An 18,100-nucleotide genomic window follows, 5' to 3' on the forward strand; every position below is an offset into this window, starting at 1 on the left:
TTGTTTAATTCATAAAAAAACTAACTTTCGGAAACTTACAATGAATGAATGAAAAAATAATATAAAAGCAACAAAATTAATGACCTAAATAAGAGCTTCTCAGAAAAGTGACAAATTACATAAAATTTATTCAGGTCCTCACTTCAGTATTTATATAAATGAATCAAACGTTCTTTTATATACAAGTTAACATCTCGAAGGAGCGCGGCAATTGGTAAAAATGCTAATCGCTTTCAGTGTATATACAGTAAAAGGTATGACTCATGACAATGACATATTATTAACATTTTTGTTGTAACCTTGCTAAAGAAAGACTTGACGGAAACATTTCTAAATAATTGAGCATGTGTTTTGATGTTATTAGAATGATATATATAGAAACAATTAGGTAGGTCACGAATCTCGAAAGCAGGACAATGATTTGAAATAAAATAGCTAGTATCATCTTTGTACAGTAGAACTCCAGGACTTCGTAATTCACGCCCTATTTAGGTCATCGCCTACTAGTTTTGTAGAGAAGAAATTGAAGGTTGGGGAAGCTATTATTATTAGTAAGTTATTTACTCAAAAATGAAATATGCTTAAGGACGTCACCTCATTGGAAAACAAAATTTGCGGTCGGAAGCCAGAATAAATACCTCACTCCTGTGATAGTTTCAAATCTCCTTCTCTACCCGAATGATTACCATTTTCCAGATTCCTCGTTACTAAAAGAAACCCAGACCATTGAATTCCCTCCACGTAATATACTGCAACTTTCCAGTGGTCTTTCTCCTTCACAGCCTGTTGAAAATTTCATTCCTCTGTTCAAAGATTTTTCTTCCATTTTCCAATGATTTCGTGACAATGAGAGGCAACCCAATTCTGTTTTTTTGCGTTCCTAAGTAACCGTTGAAAATGATTTCTTAGTTGCCAGAGTTTCTCTGAAAGTTGCTCACAAAAGTGTTAGACGTGAGGCCGGGGTCTAATTTTGGTAAAATTTCCCAACTATTCCTGCAATTACAGCTCTAGGTTTCCCAATTTCTTGAAATAATTAAAACTTGCTTTTTTTCTATTCGCTAATAATATTTATTGATCTTGGAAATACCGATATTTCGGAAACCACTTGTTCCCTTCATCAGTGCTAACAAACTAACAAGAGAAGACCTATCAGCACTGATGAAGGGAACAGGTGGTGTGTGGTGTGGTGTTTTCTCCGTTTTGGAACGGAAAGAGGGGCACGTTGATTGGTGATGAGTATTCGGTTGGAAACGGGGTATGCAGTGCGACGCTTGTCTGACTGTCTCCATACTTCTTTCTGAGCATCTTTCTGACTTCAAACAACGAATTACGATTTTGTTATGATTTCGTTTTCATCTTACCCTCTTCGTGAGAAAAACGGACGGATGGGTGTGTAGCACTTGATTGGATAACGAAAATTGCAACATAGGGTGATCGGGCCGTGCCACTTGTTGTCATATTCCGACAAAAGAAATCACTTCATTCATTACGTAAACTTGAAATCAGTTTTATCTTGTATGTTTGTCTCTTCAACTCCTTGTTTAACATCCATCCATGACCTTTTCAATTCCTATTATTATTATCACTGAAGGCGTTTACATACTAAACCGATTGTTGCACACAATAACACTTTAATTTTTTGAAAAAAATATGCCACATATTCGTTGAAAATCGAAGGAAAAACAGTGTGCCTTTTGTTCATTCCTTTTTCAATTCTATTCCTGCCAATAAGGTTTAGGTATTCCCAAATATGGAAGTCCCTCCATTTGTTTATTTTTTGTGCCACTAGCAAAAAAATAGCAAAACCGAACCGAATGCTTTTATTACTAATTTTATGATCTACCCCAAGTTTTTATTCTCCTAGAAGCCAGCAGTAAAACTCCACATTACTTTTAAGTTGCCATAAGCCACCGTGCGTGACACAGCCACACCCCAGCGTCATCGCTGTCGATTCCCGGCAATATACTTCAGCTCCCTCCCTGATTTTCCAAGAAACTTGCAATCTTCCTCCATTGTTCCACGCCACTTAGTTCTAAAACGACCCACTTATCGGCCATCCTGGGATAGTGCATTCCATTGTATGGTATAACTTGCAATGCAGTTGTCGTCCTTGCTTCTCCTGAAAGGACTGTTTTAGAGATCAAACTTTTTCTTGTCAGAAAATCTAATAAAACCGTATCCAAGGAGAAATGTGACTAGACATTATGAACATCCAAGTTTTCAAAGCCCATTTACCTTGAGCAAGATAAACCGTAGAATGTGCGTTTGGTGTAGTATCCCATGATTTTGTGTTCAGGTTGCCGGAAACCGAGAGGACTGTTGTATGTAATAGCACCTTGCACTTTACAGTACTATCTGCGATCCTCAAGAGTTCAACGAGATGATGTAAACGATATCGAACGGTTGCCAAAAAGCTAGTTGCGTCTTGCTCAGGGCGAAGAATTCATCAATTCCTTTTAGAGTAAGCCAATTTTTTGCTATGCTAACGATTGAGGAGCAGTTCCGTAGCAAAATCATCCTTTTATCATTGAAAATTATTGACATCTATGATAAATTTAATGATTAGATTTTATCTAATCTTAAATTTGTTGGTTACGTTTTATGAATAATTTTTACAACGATCAATTTATATATCAGGAATTCAATTCTCCCCCAAATCTGATTTTTCAATTTATTTTTCACATACATATCGGTTTATCTGATCTCCTTTCCAGCGGAATGGTTGAATCGCTTTTAAATCGATCACCGACCGCCTGAACAGTCCAAACTGACAAGCCAGCCAGAATCTGATCCTCACGTTCCGACCACCGACTAACTAAAATACAGGCATAACTGACAGACAGGTGGCCGCCTTAAGCATTCTATCTATACCTCCTAAGATTGTGGAGATTCAACACTGCGATCGGGACGTGGCCAGATTATAGTCGTATCTTCAGCAAAAGTAAAAATAAATAGGCGCCCATTTGGGGGCAAGTCTCCAGCATGTATCAAGTAAAACAAAGAACTAAGGATACTACTTTGAGCACCCTCCTTTGATGTTAGATCCTGGTAAGGTGAAGTTTTTTTTATTTAATAACAAATCTTCTGCCGGTCAGATACGATTCGAGAAATTTAAAGACATTGTTGGCAGCTTTTCCTTGAATTGAGTTGAGGCTTTCATGTCAGATTTTGTCAAATGCCTATATAATGACAAGGAATACGGCCGAACGGTGTTTTCTACCTTCCAAAACACAGCTTATCTTAGAGATTAACCGATCAACTGTTTCGGCAGTCCCATATATTTGACCTGAATCTAAACTGGTGAAAAGGAGTAATTTCATTTTCGTCAAAGTGTGATTGTAGCTTAGAAAATAGACCTTTCTCGAATAGCATTGATAGCGAGGGGAATAGGCTTATCAGGTCTTTATGGTGTAACAAGCATTGGATCTTCACCTTCCATCGGGATCATCGCTATTTGCGAAAATTTTGGGGAAGTAGCCAAAGCGTAAGATACCATCAGCGACACCCGTAATAATTTATTAGTCAATCAAAGAGAAAACCCACCCTTCGCACTCTTTTCATACATGCTTATTTCTAAGAGCAACTACTAATACGGAGAAATTTAAAGATATTAACAAATTACTAGAAAGATAGAGGACAGCCTCTCACTTTCGCCATTGACTACATCAATTGCTTTGTCATTTTCACTAAATCTGAAATCAATCAGAATTCACACTGCGTTAGAAATCCGAAATATAGAACATTACAAATTGTTCACTGCCCAAGAGCCAATAAGGGGTATGGGTAAAGCGTTTTCATAAAACGAAAAATTGCGACATATTGAATCCCCTTTCCGATTCTAAATTAATTAGTTTAGATGGACCCAAAGGATCACATATTCTAAGTGCAGTGTGGTATTCAACTTAGTTCAAAATGGTTGAGCTGATGGTAAAAGTCGTATAAAACGACAATACAATGTTTCTATGGAACCTATTCGAATACTACTTCAGTAGCTTTACATTTTCTTGTCTTCATTTCGACTGATCGTCTTGAAAATGACATTGAATATCCCAAGACTACCGTAAAACGCTATCTTCAATGTAGAATATTTACTAATTACTGAAAGTTTTACGAACTGTAGTCAGTCCTTCATAATCCTTACAAAATCGGATGCAAAATATGAGAAACATCAACATAAAATAATTTTGAACTGAGAAAGGCAGAAGAGAGTAGCAGGAAAGGTTACAACATCACTACAGTAGCTCTCCATAGCTGCTTCAATCAGGGATGACATAGAGGAAACTTAAGCATCAACGACTCATCATTATTTATTTTCCGAATTAGACATACCATTGTTGGTTGTTCCTTCTTGTCCTAAAATCGAGTTGGTATCTAGAATAGTCAGTATTCGAATAACTGAAGTTCTACTGTAGATAGACAATATAATGCTTTCTCACCAAATCGAATTAATGTAAACATGTTTTGAACTTGTTTTCCCAACATTCTTCCCTTACTATATTCATGCTTATCCCAATGTACATTTTGCCCAAAATAGAATCAATGGTAGGAACTAATGAAACATTTTCAAGTATTCACACATACCACTCATCTCCATTATTATTTAGGAATATCACGAGAGAAAAACTAAACATTAAAAAACTGATCTACGAACAAAAACACAAAAGAAACACTGCACTGTCTTATAGATAAAAAAAAAACAAAGAAATAAGAAACCAAAAGCATACTAAATGCATACAATGAGAAAAAAACTCACATTAAGCATAAATAAGAAAACAGTTCAGATAGAAAGCATACGTTAATTATAAATAAATAGTTAATGCAAGAGTAACAAGTGGCTAGCAAAAAACTACTGTATGTACAATATATATAAGAATAAAATAATATGTCGTAAGGAAACAATGTATATTTATGAACAATTTCAATTGAAATCATTCAGGCAACATGCAGACAAGGTAAAAAAGGGAGGAAACTAATAAATTAATCATTTAATGTAGTGGTTGCGGCGGAGCGCAATTTCCGTGTGAATGCCGAAAGATGATGTTGAGAATGAAATAAGATAAATATAAGGAGAGACTTAGGTTTAACTGTAAATCGCCTCCTCCCTAAATAGTAATTGATATAATTAGCAGAAAACTGATATAAGAAAAATACTCTCTAAACGGATGAAATAAAACAAACAAAAAAATATGACATGCAACTTAAACGCTTCATTATCTAGACATTTGAACGTAATAAAACTAAAATAAACTTGAGTAAGATAAACAGAGAAAAAAAAACAAATAAAAATAAAAAAGAAACTGACTGCGCACTCGCATACTATTCAATGCGATCAAATTTATTCAATAATATAACATTGATGAGTAATATACATATATTAAATAATATTTAAGTCGGGAGTCTTAGCAAAATAAAAACAAACAGAAAATGCTATTGCTTGATCGTTTATTAAAGCTGCAGAAAATTATTGTAATTATATATATACATATGACAAATTATATATATATGAAAAAAATTCTAATTATATTGATTATAAAATTATTATGAAATGATAAAATGAAAAACAATCCAACAATACAAAAAGAAAATCAATTCATTTTTTGGGCTTAAATTATACACAAAACATTCATATGAAAAAAAAAAAACAAAAATATTTATACATATACGAAATCAATTTATATATATATCCAAAAAAAAGTAACAAGAGGAAAAATGAAAATTGTAGAAGGGAGAATAGAATGGATTCGAAGCCAATTATAATGATGCTTATGTACCTTTATTTATTGAATTATATTGAAAGCAAGATTAACAAAAACAAGAAAAAAAAACCTAAAATAAATGAAAAAAAGTATCCAAAGAAACAATGAAAAACACAATCAATCTTATTCCAATTAAAGTATTTATTACGAAACTATATAAAATGATATAGAAAACAATGAAACGACATCTAGATATCACAATGTAACATAATTTTCACTTAGGTTCTTACACCTTCAACTTTTGTCCTTGCATTGCATTGCTTCGTTTTACATTACATTTTCATGGCATTCGAAAGTTGTTATCGCAGTCCTTATGTTACACCTTTCCAGTTGACGGGGATTTACTTGACGTAATGAAAATAATTTGATTCCTCGACTTTCGAGAGAAAATCATTTTATTAGGTTGTTGCACATGAAATGGCCAATTTGATACTAAAATTTGAAACGACTGTCAAGCTTACAAAAATTTATTTAATTAATCAAAATAGGTGCCAGTCGATTCAAAACACCTCTCCCAGTGAGATACAACAGCATGTATGCTAGTTTCGTAGAAGTCCAATTTTCGGGTGTTGATTAACTCGTCGAAGGCAATTTTGATGGCCTAAATTGTTTTTCCGCCAAAAAATGATCCAAATAAAAAAGTGGTAGTCGGTTGGCGAAAGGTCCGGTGAATATGGTGGATGAGGCAGAGTCTCATACTGCAATTCGTTTAACTTTTGAACCGTTGTTCTGGATACATGAGGTCGTGCATTGTCGTGAAGGAGTATCATACCATCTCTGTTGACTAATCTCGGCCGTTGAATACTCAATTTTTGGTGCATTTCCTCGAGTTGGACACAGTACTTCTGTGCTTCTATCGTTTTTTGCAGGCGCCAAAAAAGAATAGTGGATAACTCCAGCTCTAGACCACCAAACAGTCGCCATTACTTTCTTCGGATGGAGGTTCGGTTTCGGCATATGCTTCAGTGGCTCATCAGCATCTAGCCATTGTGCTAATCGGCGACGATTGCCGTATAATTACCACTTTTCATCACATGTCACTATTGTGTGCAAAAGAGTAAAAAGAGTAAAGAGTAAAGAGAGTAAAGAACTGCAAATTTCCATTCGAAGCTCCATGTTTTGCTCCGTAAGGGCATGCGGAACCCATTTCTCGAGTTTTTCACCTTTCTAACTTGTTCCAAGTGTCGGGAAACTGTCGAATATTGTCTCTCACAGACTGATGTGTGTCGGGTTCGACTAGCAAACACAGCTCGTCATTGTCAATATATGGTCGTAGATGACCACGTGGCTCACTTTGAAGGTTTACATCGCCTGACCCGAATTTTTCGAACCACCGCCGTGTGGTTTGTTCGCTTACCGTATCAGCTCCAAATGGTTGCCTCCGCTGCTTTATGAGCGAGTCTGAACTCATACAGAAAAAGTATACGTTCTTGGCTCTTTTCCATCCTTTTTTAAGGTTTTGTGTAAACACAAAACCTTATTAAAATTGGTTTACTGTCTGTCTGTCTGTCTGTCCGTCACACGCATTTTTCTCGGAGACGGTTATAGCGATTGAGACCAAATTTGGTAGAAAGGTGGGAACTGTGAACGCTCACGCATACAGTGAATTACATCCTTTTACGTCGAATTTAAGGGGGGGTCCCCATACATGCAAAAGGGGGGTGTAAAATTTTTTTTCATCGAATATAGTCATGTGGGGTATCAAATTAAAGGTCTCGATTAGTACTTTTCAAAGCCGATCTTATCAACTGGTGGTGGTTTGATTTAGCAAAATCGCAACTAACTTCACTTGATTGCCAAATCGGCCTTTTCATGTGCAACAACCTAATAAATAGCACATTAACCTCCCGACGCCTTCGCCTCCACTATTCCTGAACGTGTTCTCATCGAATACCGACAGAGGCAAATCGTCAGACGCTGCCTCACCTCTACCCTGGGAGCAGCGTAACCGAAGCGACTCGCAGATGTTAAATGTTTCTTTATATAATTCGCAGAACATGACAAGCTTGGCCAGAACTGAACATATTTTCTTCAAGATTGCGGGATCCTAAGTCCGCATTCACTTGATGTCGGACCGGACCAAGGAGCAACTTACTGCGAGCCGCTTCGGTTACGCTCCTCCCAGGGCGACTTCGATATAAGAATGACATACCATGGCAGCAAGCTGAGTTGTTAGACCACAAGGCTGTCGTACGGAAGGTCGTGGTTCAAATTTCACTGGTGGCAGTAGGATTTGTATCGTGATTTGATGTCGGATACCAGTCGACTCAGCTGTGAATGAGTACCTGAGTCAAATCAGAGCGATAATCTCGGGCGAACGCAATGCTGATCTCATTGCCTCCTACAGTGTACTGTAATCCTGTAGTGTACTGCTATGGTCTTAAATGAAGTGCTCTAACACACTTCAAGGCCCTAATCCATTTGGATTGTTGCGCCAACGATTATTATTATACCATGACAGAGTCGACAAGGATTAAACTCATCTGTCAACAAATGTGGCTGCCGTAAACTTCTATGTAAGAGATTGTGTTAACCACGCCTCCACCCATATGTCTCATCTGAGAAATTCAGACGCCTAACGGTCCATTCGTTCCGTATCATCTTTGTTCAGTACCATTGAAAATGGGAATTGGAAATTTATGAACCCTTCGCAACACTAGGAAAACACCTAAAAACAATCGGACCGCTAACATTAGGCTCTATTGTTATGATACGATATTGACAAGCCCAGTTTTGGTGTTTTATCTTCCTAGATATTCAATAGGGAATAATTCTTTGGGATATAGGGGATCCTAAGCCCACATCCATCCACATGATGTTGGACTGGACCAAATGGAGAGCAACTTACTCCCACGCTTTTCCACGAACCCCTCGTTTGGAGCATAGCACCCAAGCATTCCTTGTTCTTTTTTTAGGGAATAATTGCTTTTCTAAACTGAGCGCCATGGAAAGGTGTATATTATCATTGTGAACTATTATTTATACACTTTCAAATCCCATCATAGATATATTTTCCCTAACGCTTTGCTTTGTAAATTTCTATTTAAAAAACACTAAAACACTTTTCCTCACAAATTTTCTCGCACCATAAATCATCCTTGTCTACATTAAACACATCAACAGTTTCACAACTACATAGATAAAAACCACATTGACATTCCTTTTTTACCTTGTTTTGATGTGAGTGTATACTTTTAATCATCCTCATCACGTATAGAACATTTCCCCAATATTCATAACACACACTACGCAACACAAGAAACCACCACACAAAAACAGTAAAGTTACTCACTTGGAAGCAAAATTTCCCGACAACAAATGTTAGTCAGTGACTTTACAAGACAACAAAATAAAATTAGTAATGTAATCTTAAAAGAATGTTAATTTTCCAAAATTTTAAGCTTTGTTTTAAAAGCCGTATATCAATTGAAAACAAAAAGCAAAATAACAAAAAAAAATGCAACAAAAAAACAATTACTGTAGCTTTAGTTTTATTTAGAAGAAAAATGATACTAAATATTAATACTTCAGAGGAAAAATGAATTATGGCATTTTTGTGTAAATATTTAACGATGGGAAAAACTTTATTGCAACAAAAAATATACAGTATGTAACAAAAATATAAAGAAAAAGAAAAAAATGAAAAAAAAAACTGCTGAACGATTTGGGTAAAAAGCACTTCAAAAATTACAAGAGAAATCAGTTAGTTATTAGTTATATTACTATGAGTCATGATCATCATTATTGTGTAATATTGTGTGTTGATTGTAAAGTATATTTGCTATAATAAGTCTTTATGTTTATTTAGATCTTTATTTATAAAAACAAAAATATTATGAAACAAGAACAGAAATAATAACTTTTATTTATTGCATTTCAATGGTTTTTAATTATTCTCTCACTCACTTAACCTTTCATTTTATTCGACTCGATACGATTAACCATTTAATTTGTCGATAGTATAAGTGAAAATACCGAACTAAACAAAACAAACAAAAATTCAAGTATAATCATCGCAAATTATCCCTGGCCAATTCGCGATAAGCTGAAATATATGCCCGACTGCGTAAAATGCTTTAATTTATTCACAACAAATTAGATCAATAATTTATTTTATTTTTGAATAGGCAACCGCTAGCTTTGTGCATTTTCTGCTTTGGCTTGTGTTTTTATTAAGCTTAAAAGTTACCACCGATACCGATTTGTCATTATATACCTGAAGAGAAAGTTAATAATAAAGATGATAAACAAACTTGTTTGTAATTGTATCGGATGGATTTTTATTGAATATTCGGTCATACATAAATTGTAATTGCCACTGCGCTGGAACTTACTAGCACCGCTCTTTGCCGAACAGACAAAATTGAATCTTTACTTCCTTGTGATGTCAGGTGTCAGATGTTTAAGGTGTAATATTTTCGAATAACAGAGAAGGATCGCTACTCTGTCTCCTATTCTCGATTATAATAGACATCAATGAGTGACTCACACAATTTTCATATTGCTATGCAGAATAGTGAAGGAGGGGGCAAGCCTCATGGAAATTCTTGAAGGAAATTACCAGGAACCGAAAAAGATGGCGTGTAAGTTTGGTTAACGCAATATGGCCTACATAGGAGCTTGCGGAAACGATATATGCCTAATAAAAAATTTGGAACCATGAAAGGGGGTTTTCAGCATCGATTTTTTTTATTACACAAATCATTTGCTTAGCTATCCCAGAATATGCTGCAGAAATTTCAAAGCAAAATTTATGGTGCTTTAGATTTTATAGGGGTAAAAGGGAGCGTTTATCGGGTGCAGGCTCAGGGTCCACCACCCAGGAGGTAGTTGCTTTATGTTCTTACGAAATCTGATAGCGTTATGTAAATCATCATCATTAACGGCGCTACAACCGGTATCCGGTGTAGTCCTGCCATGGTAAGAAACTCCAATTCGATATCCCTAAAAGCTGTCTGTTGTCCTGACCTACGCCCTGGATGAAAAAACGTAGACTGTACATCTCGGGTTGTTCTTCTCATAATGTCAATATCGTCAGCGGAGGCCAGTAGTTGGGTGGACTTCAAGAGGATGGTGTCTCTTGCGTTAACATTTGCATCGTGGATCACTTTTTCCAGGGCCTGGTTAAAGAGAACGCATGATAGGGCATCCCCTAGTCTTAGACCGTTGTTGATGTTGAATAATCTTGAGTCTGATCCTGCTGCTTTTATCTGGCCATGGACATTGATCAGGGTCAGTCTAGTCAGTCTTATCAATTTCGTCGAGATACCGAATTCTATAATGATAGTGTATAGTTTCACTATGGCTATGCTATCATAGGCGGCCTTAAAGTCGGTGGAAAAATGATGCAACTGATGATCATATTCCAAAAGTTTTTCCATCGCTTGCCGCACAGAGAAAATCTGATCTGTTGCTGATTAGCCTGGAGTGAATCCTCTTTGGTATGGGCCAATGAACGTATGGGACCATCCGGCCCAGCAAGATAGCGGAGAATATCTTGTAAATGGCACACAGCAACGTGCTACCTCTATAATTGCTGCACTGTGTAATATCTTCCTTTTTATGTATGGAACAAATAATGCCTCGTTGTCAGTCGTCAAGCATTGATTCGCTGTCCCACACCTTGAGCATCAGTTGGTGACCCGCTTGTATGATGAATTGTACAGATTGTTTCTTCTATGCTTGGTGATGGAAGCATTAGTTCGTCGTCTTCAGTTGGTGGGAGCTCCAACTCGCCGATATTCTGGTTATTGAGCAGTTCTTTAAAATACTATCGGTTGAGTATTTTGAAGAACTGCTCAATATGCTCATTCTGTCGGAAATCTCGGCAGGATGAGCAAAATCTCCAAAATATGATTTTGATATCATACTTGGGACAGGCTTCAAAGATCCGCTCAACTGGCTCGTAGAAATGTCGAGCTCTGCAGTCTCCTCTGTAGGGGCGTAAACTTTAATGAGGCTTATATTTCTAAATTTGCCTCGCAAACGCTTATGTTTTCAAAGCCAATAACAGCAAGTTTCATTTCCTGGATGGCCGCTATAATATATGGTATAGTGGCTCTTCTCCAGGAAACCGGTCCCTGTCCAACGCATCTCTTGCAATGCTGTTACATCAGCCTTGTATTGGGACAGGGTATCGACTACCTGTTGAGCAGCAGGTTTTGTGCTCCATCGTGGATACCAATCCACGTTTCGCTCTGGGACCTATACTACCTTTTGACCGCCGTTATCTAAATAGTGTACTTATAAATATTTGGCTTCAGTCCCTTGTACGAGTCCATTTGTGTTTGATGTAACTGCTCGTAATTAAGAATAATAAATGTCTTCATATCCGAAAGGGGATTTTTAAAACAACTTTTTTCAATCTACCATGACCTAGAATATGAACCAATATTTGAGATAATATCATATTTTTAAGAATGCCTTTTTTTGCATAATTAGTGAAAAAAATGGTGAAAATTAAAGTATTTCTGCAAAATTTGTTATTTTGAATAGTTGTCGCGAGCAAAGGTGGCAAAATAAAAGCCCGATCAGAGAGTCTATTCGCCGCGCTTCTCGTTATACTCCACATTTTTCCTGTAGATACCCTAATCAAAGTTCACACGCCCAAAACTCGCTTCTTTGCAACTGAAATGACATCTATGGGAAGTAGAAAACTGACTTTAGACGTGGAGAATAAATGTAACGAATAAACTCGTACGGGAAAATTTAACATAAAAGTGGTCGGTTCCCGCAAATAAATCACGATCAAAAAACAACTAGGTAAAGGCATATATAAAATAAATTGCAATGACTGTGACAAATTATACATAGGACAGACCGAACGGCACATTACGACAAAGTTTCAAGAGCAGGTAGAAGAAGCAGGATACAGCGAAGGACGAGGAGCAAATACGGTGAAATCAGCGGTTGCTATGCACATTATCGAAAGAGATACGATAAAAACAGGCATCGTGGAACCAGTACATTTGAATAGGGCTTCCATATTGAACGCAAGACCCATTAAAATGATTGCAACAACCGCCAATTCATTAAGTGATCCTTAATGATAGTTATTTAAGGGCTATTAGGAAAATGGGTTATTTATGTTTTTAATTACTTTTCTTTCTCGCTCCCTCCGCTATAGGTTTTGCAAGTCTAATTTAGAATTTCCTAGACCAAATTCAGAATTTCCAAACTAATTTTAAACCTTTCCAAAATAACATCAGACTTTTTCAAACAAATGTAAAACTAGCATGAATAAAGTGAATAAGTAGCTCTCGAAATATGTACGCATATTCATAATAGGAAAAATTATTATAGGAAAAGGAAATGTTAGTTGTTTTAATATTATAGTTACGGTCTTGAAAGGAAGTGCTTTCACACGCTTCAAGGCCTAGAGCCAAATAACAATCTCTAACAGCGAAAGAGAAAAAAATGTCTTTCGATTGGAGGAATATTCTCTGAGCACAACGTAAACAATGATTGACGATCGAAAAGTGTGATTAGGCCTAAATAATTCCAAAAAAATCCAGAAACATCGAAAGTAGTCTAATAAATCCATTCTGGTTTTCCCTGACAGGAATTGTTAATTTGATTTTCTACGAAATCTAGACTGAGCAAATCCGAATAAATCCTTTATAGAAAGTGCATCTGCACATTCGTCGCTTCTCGTTCGCTACTGTTTAGTATGAAGGATAAAAGCTAGCAAATGCACTAACTTCGCAAAATATTATGGGGCAGATACTGAAATATAATAGGAAGAAAATAGGGACCCACCAAATTGCGTAACAACAGGGATTTAGACGAAGCTTGGCAAGGCAAAACAAGCAATCAAAGCACGAAAAGCGGAGACAAAACCACTTAAAATACAGTCTTCATCGCGAAGTAAGATTTCGCAGCAGTTTCGCAGGGAAAAAAGGAAAGGGTGGAGGTCGTCCAGTGGATGAGAATACTGCTCTGGCCGACATCTGGTACACCAGCAGAATACTAAAACTTCTATCTCCAGTCTAACAGCAAGACAAAAGAGCGGGAAATAAACTCTATTACAAATGAGATAATCTTATCAGAGAAACAAGTCGAAATACCGACGCTTGCGCTTCAACACACATTATTCTATCCGTATATATAATAGCTACAAATCCTACATATTGCCTCCATATTACAGCCATAGATATTTTCTTCACCCTAAACCCACTGCTTATTTCCGAATGCAGTACGTATAGCACGTATATAAATTGATCGTACCCATATTTCCGATTTACTTCGTGCACAAAAGCGTACATACGTACATATATAGTACGTATATTAAATACGGCTGGTTTCATATATATATATATATATATCTATCTGAATTAGAGACTACCCGCAAACTTCATTAGCACGCATATACTATAGACCCACATACACACATGTCTGTTTGGTGTAATTGATATTCATATACAAATGACTAAAAAACTAAAACGAAATGGTATTGGCGAATTGATGTCATGATAATGTCAAACGTGTATGTAGAATGCAAGAAATTCACAAAAAATGGCAAAGTTTCACCCTTTATAACTTTGTTAATAATAGTTAGATTTTCTTCAAACTTGACCAAATTGTACACTATTTTATCTCTTACCCATGCCAACTTTTGCACTTCTAGGGGTTTGTCGGGTAAATTTCAAAAGTGTAGAAATATACTATTATTAACTTTATTTGTACAGATATCGGAACCCAATGTTTTTGAGGCCTAGATTTCGGAGAGACACAACTGTGATTTTTTTCAGATTTTTCGGTTGGAGAGATTCTGAGGATGAGACCTGTTACACTTTTGATGGTCATATTTTGAGCCCTCACTCCCCTGTGCAGTCTCCATTCACTGTATAAGTGATAATTATGTGGGAAAAAACCGGGCCAAAAGTTATATAGGCCCTCTGTCATCGCTTTTTTTAAATTCCTATTCCGGGCCCCGGTAAAAGTGTGGTGAGTTTAATACGTCCATTTATACGGCGATCACAAATAATGCCACTTGTTGAACGCTACTTCATCCAAGTTGCACTGGATGCGTGCAGCAATTTCATAACACAGTTCACCATTGGCTGATAGCATTGAATCGAGATATTTAAATCATTCAGTTCTCAGCTGCTCTTGCTGCCACTGACACTGCTTGTTTTATTGTGGTCGGTCGTCAAAAATTCTGTTTTATTCAGATTCAAGCTCAGACTGGGTTCCATGAGGCAAACGTTCCACTTTTGAACAAGTTACTCAAGATTAGCTTTGCTATGAGACACTCCAAGCGAGCGGTGTTTAGAGTAACTGACGTTGGACCTGTCCTGAATAGAGTCCGTCACAATAATAAAGGGAAGTGACGAGATGGGGCTTGAATATAATGTGACTCCGGAAAATGAGAGAACTACGCCAAAGATAGTTTTCTCATTTTCCAACGGCCAACTAAAAAAAAAGAATTGTTAAGGTCGTTTTCGAGTCAACTTTCAACAATTCATCACATTCAATATGCTGGTTTAAGTCTATGATAAGAAGCAATTTCTGATAATAATACATACACATTTATATGAAAATTTGTGTATCATTATATGTATTACTATTTACTCAACTCTAAAAACGTCGTTATTTCTCTATTATATTGCAATTTTCAAATTTCACTTCGACTTGAACAATCCCGAACTAAATGAACATCTGCCAATGAACATCTCAGATGAATGTTCATTCATGAGCATCGCATTGAAAGGCACTAATTGACTGCCATTTTGGCGTTTTGTTTATGTCGTGAGACTTGAATTCAATTGTCAAATAATTGATCAATTACCACCAGGCGCGAACTGGAAAAACCAGAAAAGGATACATTTATTTACCAAGTGAGACCCGTCCCAGACGTATTTACATTTAAAAATAGTCCATTCTGTTACATATCATGCTTTCTTCACATTACAGGCTACCTGAGAAACAAATTACATCTTCAGCTACAAACAAGCAATTGCTATGCCCAAGTGGAGTGATATTCGCGCCTTACAATTCCTTGATATTTATGAGAAACATGAATGTTTATGGAACCCCAGGATCGAGGAATATAAAAACAAATCAGCAAGGAATGCCGCCTTTGATGCTATGTTAGCAGAACTCCAAATTCCCGATTTGACAGCGAATGATATAAAACTGAAAATCAAGAGCATCCGAACAACGTACAAACGAGAATTATCTACTGTACTGAAAGCTGAAGCGAACAGGACAAAAGATGGACCAGTGTACAAACCAAAGCTATTTTGGTTCCACAGAGCAGATAGTTTTTTGAGGCCTGTCTCAACAAGTCGATTCTCTTGTTGTCCATCAGTAAGTATTGGCTGGAGTCATTCTATATTAAACGCAGCCATATTTTCAATGTTTGCCACTTCTAGGTTCAAAACAAAAACGAGAGCTATGATAACAGCGGCGAACAATATTCAATCACAGAGACAAAGTATAGCATCAGCGAGAACCAGGCTGCACTACGTCATAAATACAAACAGGAGACACTTCAAGAAATGACCATGGCGCTGGGTGATACCGACACCGAAGAAATTAGTAGTGCACAAGATGAACAAAATACACAAAGTATGCATGAAGACACTAGCGGTCAACAACAGCATCACCATGAACAACAACAACAAAGCATACCACTGGGTGAAACCATTCGAGAGGAAACCATAACAATTGCTCCATATCGACCCAACGACGCGTACGAAACATCAGGAACCATCCAAGAGAGTGAAAATATAACAACAGTCACTCGGACTTCCCACGAGGATGACGAGTATGCGTTGTTCTGCCGAAGTGTCGAAGCGCAATTACGGTCAATTCCTGATTCATATTCAAGGTCCTTAGCCAAGTTCAAAATACAACAAGTGTTATTCGAAGCCGAGACGGGTCACTACCGTAAAACGGCATTTGTAACTATTCCAAATCCACAACCGTAGAAATTGTAAAAACATCTTTTATGATTAATAACCCTTAGAAATTAGCGTAAAAATAGGTTTACTTTCTTGGAAAGTAGAAAATATTGTAATATAATGTAATTCTTTTTCGAATCGTGGTCAACTATCTTTTATGCAATATCAACGTCATTTCTTGGTTTAATTGTTCATAGAAGCTTTTAAAGAAAGTTTTTTGTACACAAAGATTTTAATTAAAGCAAATGCAATTGAAAACTTTTCACTCATTTACAAGGTCGGAACCATGCCTGCTTCTAGAGAGTTATTGATGTTTTGCTTCTAAAGAAATCTCGACAAAAGTTCAAACACTTTCAGAATATTTGAACTCAAGAAAGAATGAGAGGAAAATTATTACGTCCAAAAGACAAAAAAACGTCTCAAGACAAGCAATAACTGGAGGTTCTCCCATTGTGCGGGATTCACTGCTGCTATTTGGTAAACCTTGCAGAAGCTAACTCGAAATCATCGATTCTTCGCGAAGTGAAAAAAAACAAAAACATAAATTCAATTTATACAATGTCTCTTAATGGTCATAAGGTGAAAATGTAGTTACTAAAATTCTTTGAAATGCAATCTGATAATAAGGCTAGATATATCAAATGATGCCGTAAAGAAACCATCCAGTCTACAATATCACTTCGTAATTTCTGTCGGAGTTTAGGAACCCATTAGATGACCGCGCTCTCTGTGCGCCGACTCTACCAATTGAAAATTTGTGAACTCCTATAACTTTCACTGCAATTAAAATCAACGGAACATTATACGGGCATACAACTTGCCACTAGGACAAATAGGTTTCGACTAACCGTCCCATTGTTGAAACAAAACCAAAATCAGTAATAAAAATTGTCTGCTGGAAGTGCGTATAAAAGAGGGCTGGGCTGATTCGGCCTATGGGGAAATTATGACATGATGTTTGACAAAGTTCACTGTGATACAGAACAGCTGGAAAAGATTATAGTTTCCTTAGGAAATCAGTCATGAGTTGATACTCATTACCAAAAAGCTAGCAGGAATGGGGATATCCATGCGTTGTCGTGTAGTGCTCGACGTACAGGTCCACAACAATCAATATGAGGTACTGTTCGCCGCCTTGGTAGACAAGATTAGAAACACGAAACGGAGAGTTCTAGTCAGAGGGGAATTTAACGTCACAGACCTCGAATTGGTTATGCATCAACCAGATTCTCGAGGCGCACAGACTGATTGTCCTGAATACCAGTAACACTCGGACATTCCGACGCCCTGATTCCGAGGGCACTATCCCTGACGTAACTTTTGTTACGGAGTCCTTAATGTTAGCAGCCCAATGATGGGAGGTACTGGAAAATTTCAGACCGATCATCATCAGTACATTTCCTTCAAAGTGACAAACGGCACTTCCCAATGTTCTGC

The 18,100-nt window shown here is 36.8% G+C and overlaps 1 protein-coding gene across 1 annotated transcript; it reads left to right on the forward strand.

The window, feature by feature from the left end:
• The first annotated feature begins 15,438 nt into the window (after positions 1–15,438).
• LOC119657095 lies at positions 15,439–16,911 on the forward strand. The gene is made up of 3 exons (XM_038063850.1): positions 15,439–15,595; positions 15,672–16,067; positions 16,133–16,911. The coding sequence occupies exons 2-3, from the start codon at positions 15,720–15,722 to the stop codon at positions 16,688–16,690; spliced, it is 906 nt and encodes a 301-aa protein (XP_037919778.1). The 5' UTR covers positions 15,439–15,595; positions 15,672–15,719; the 3' UTR covers positions 16,691–16,911.
• The last annotated feature ends 1,189 nt before the right edge of the window (positions 16,912–18,100 follow it).

Source organism: Hermetia illucens, chromosome 5, assembly GCF_905115235.1.
Source record: "Hermetia illucens chromosome 5, iHerIll2.2.curated.20191125, whole genome shotgun sequence".
Classification (NCBI taxonomy): domain Eukaryota; kingdom Metazoa; phylum Arthropoda; class Insecta; order Diptera; family Stratiomyidae; genus Hermetia; species Hermetia illucens.

Excerpts from the sequence above, each read along its gene's own strand:
- LOC119657095 (XM_038063850.1), top strand. The coding sequence starts at position 15,720 with ATGCCCAAGTGGAGTGATATTCGCGCCTTACAATTCCTTGATATTTAT. Across the intron at positions 16,068-16,132 it reads GATTCTCTTGTTGTCCATCA|GTTCAAAACAAAAACGAGAG; the intron begins GTAAGTATTGGC and ends TGCCACTTCTAG.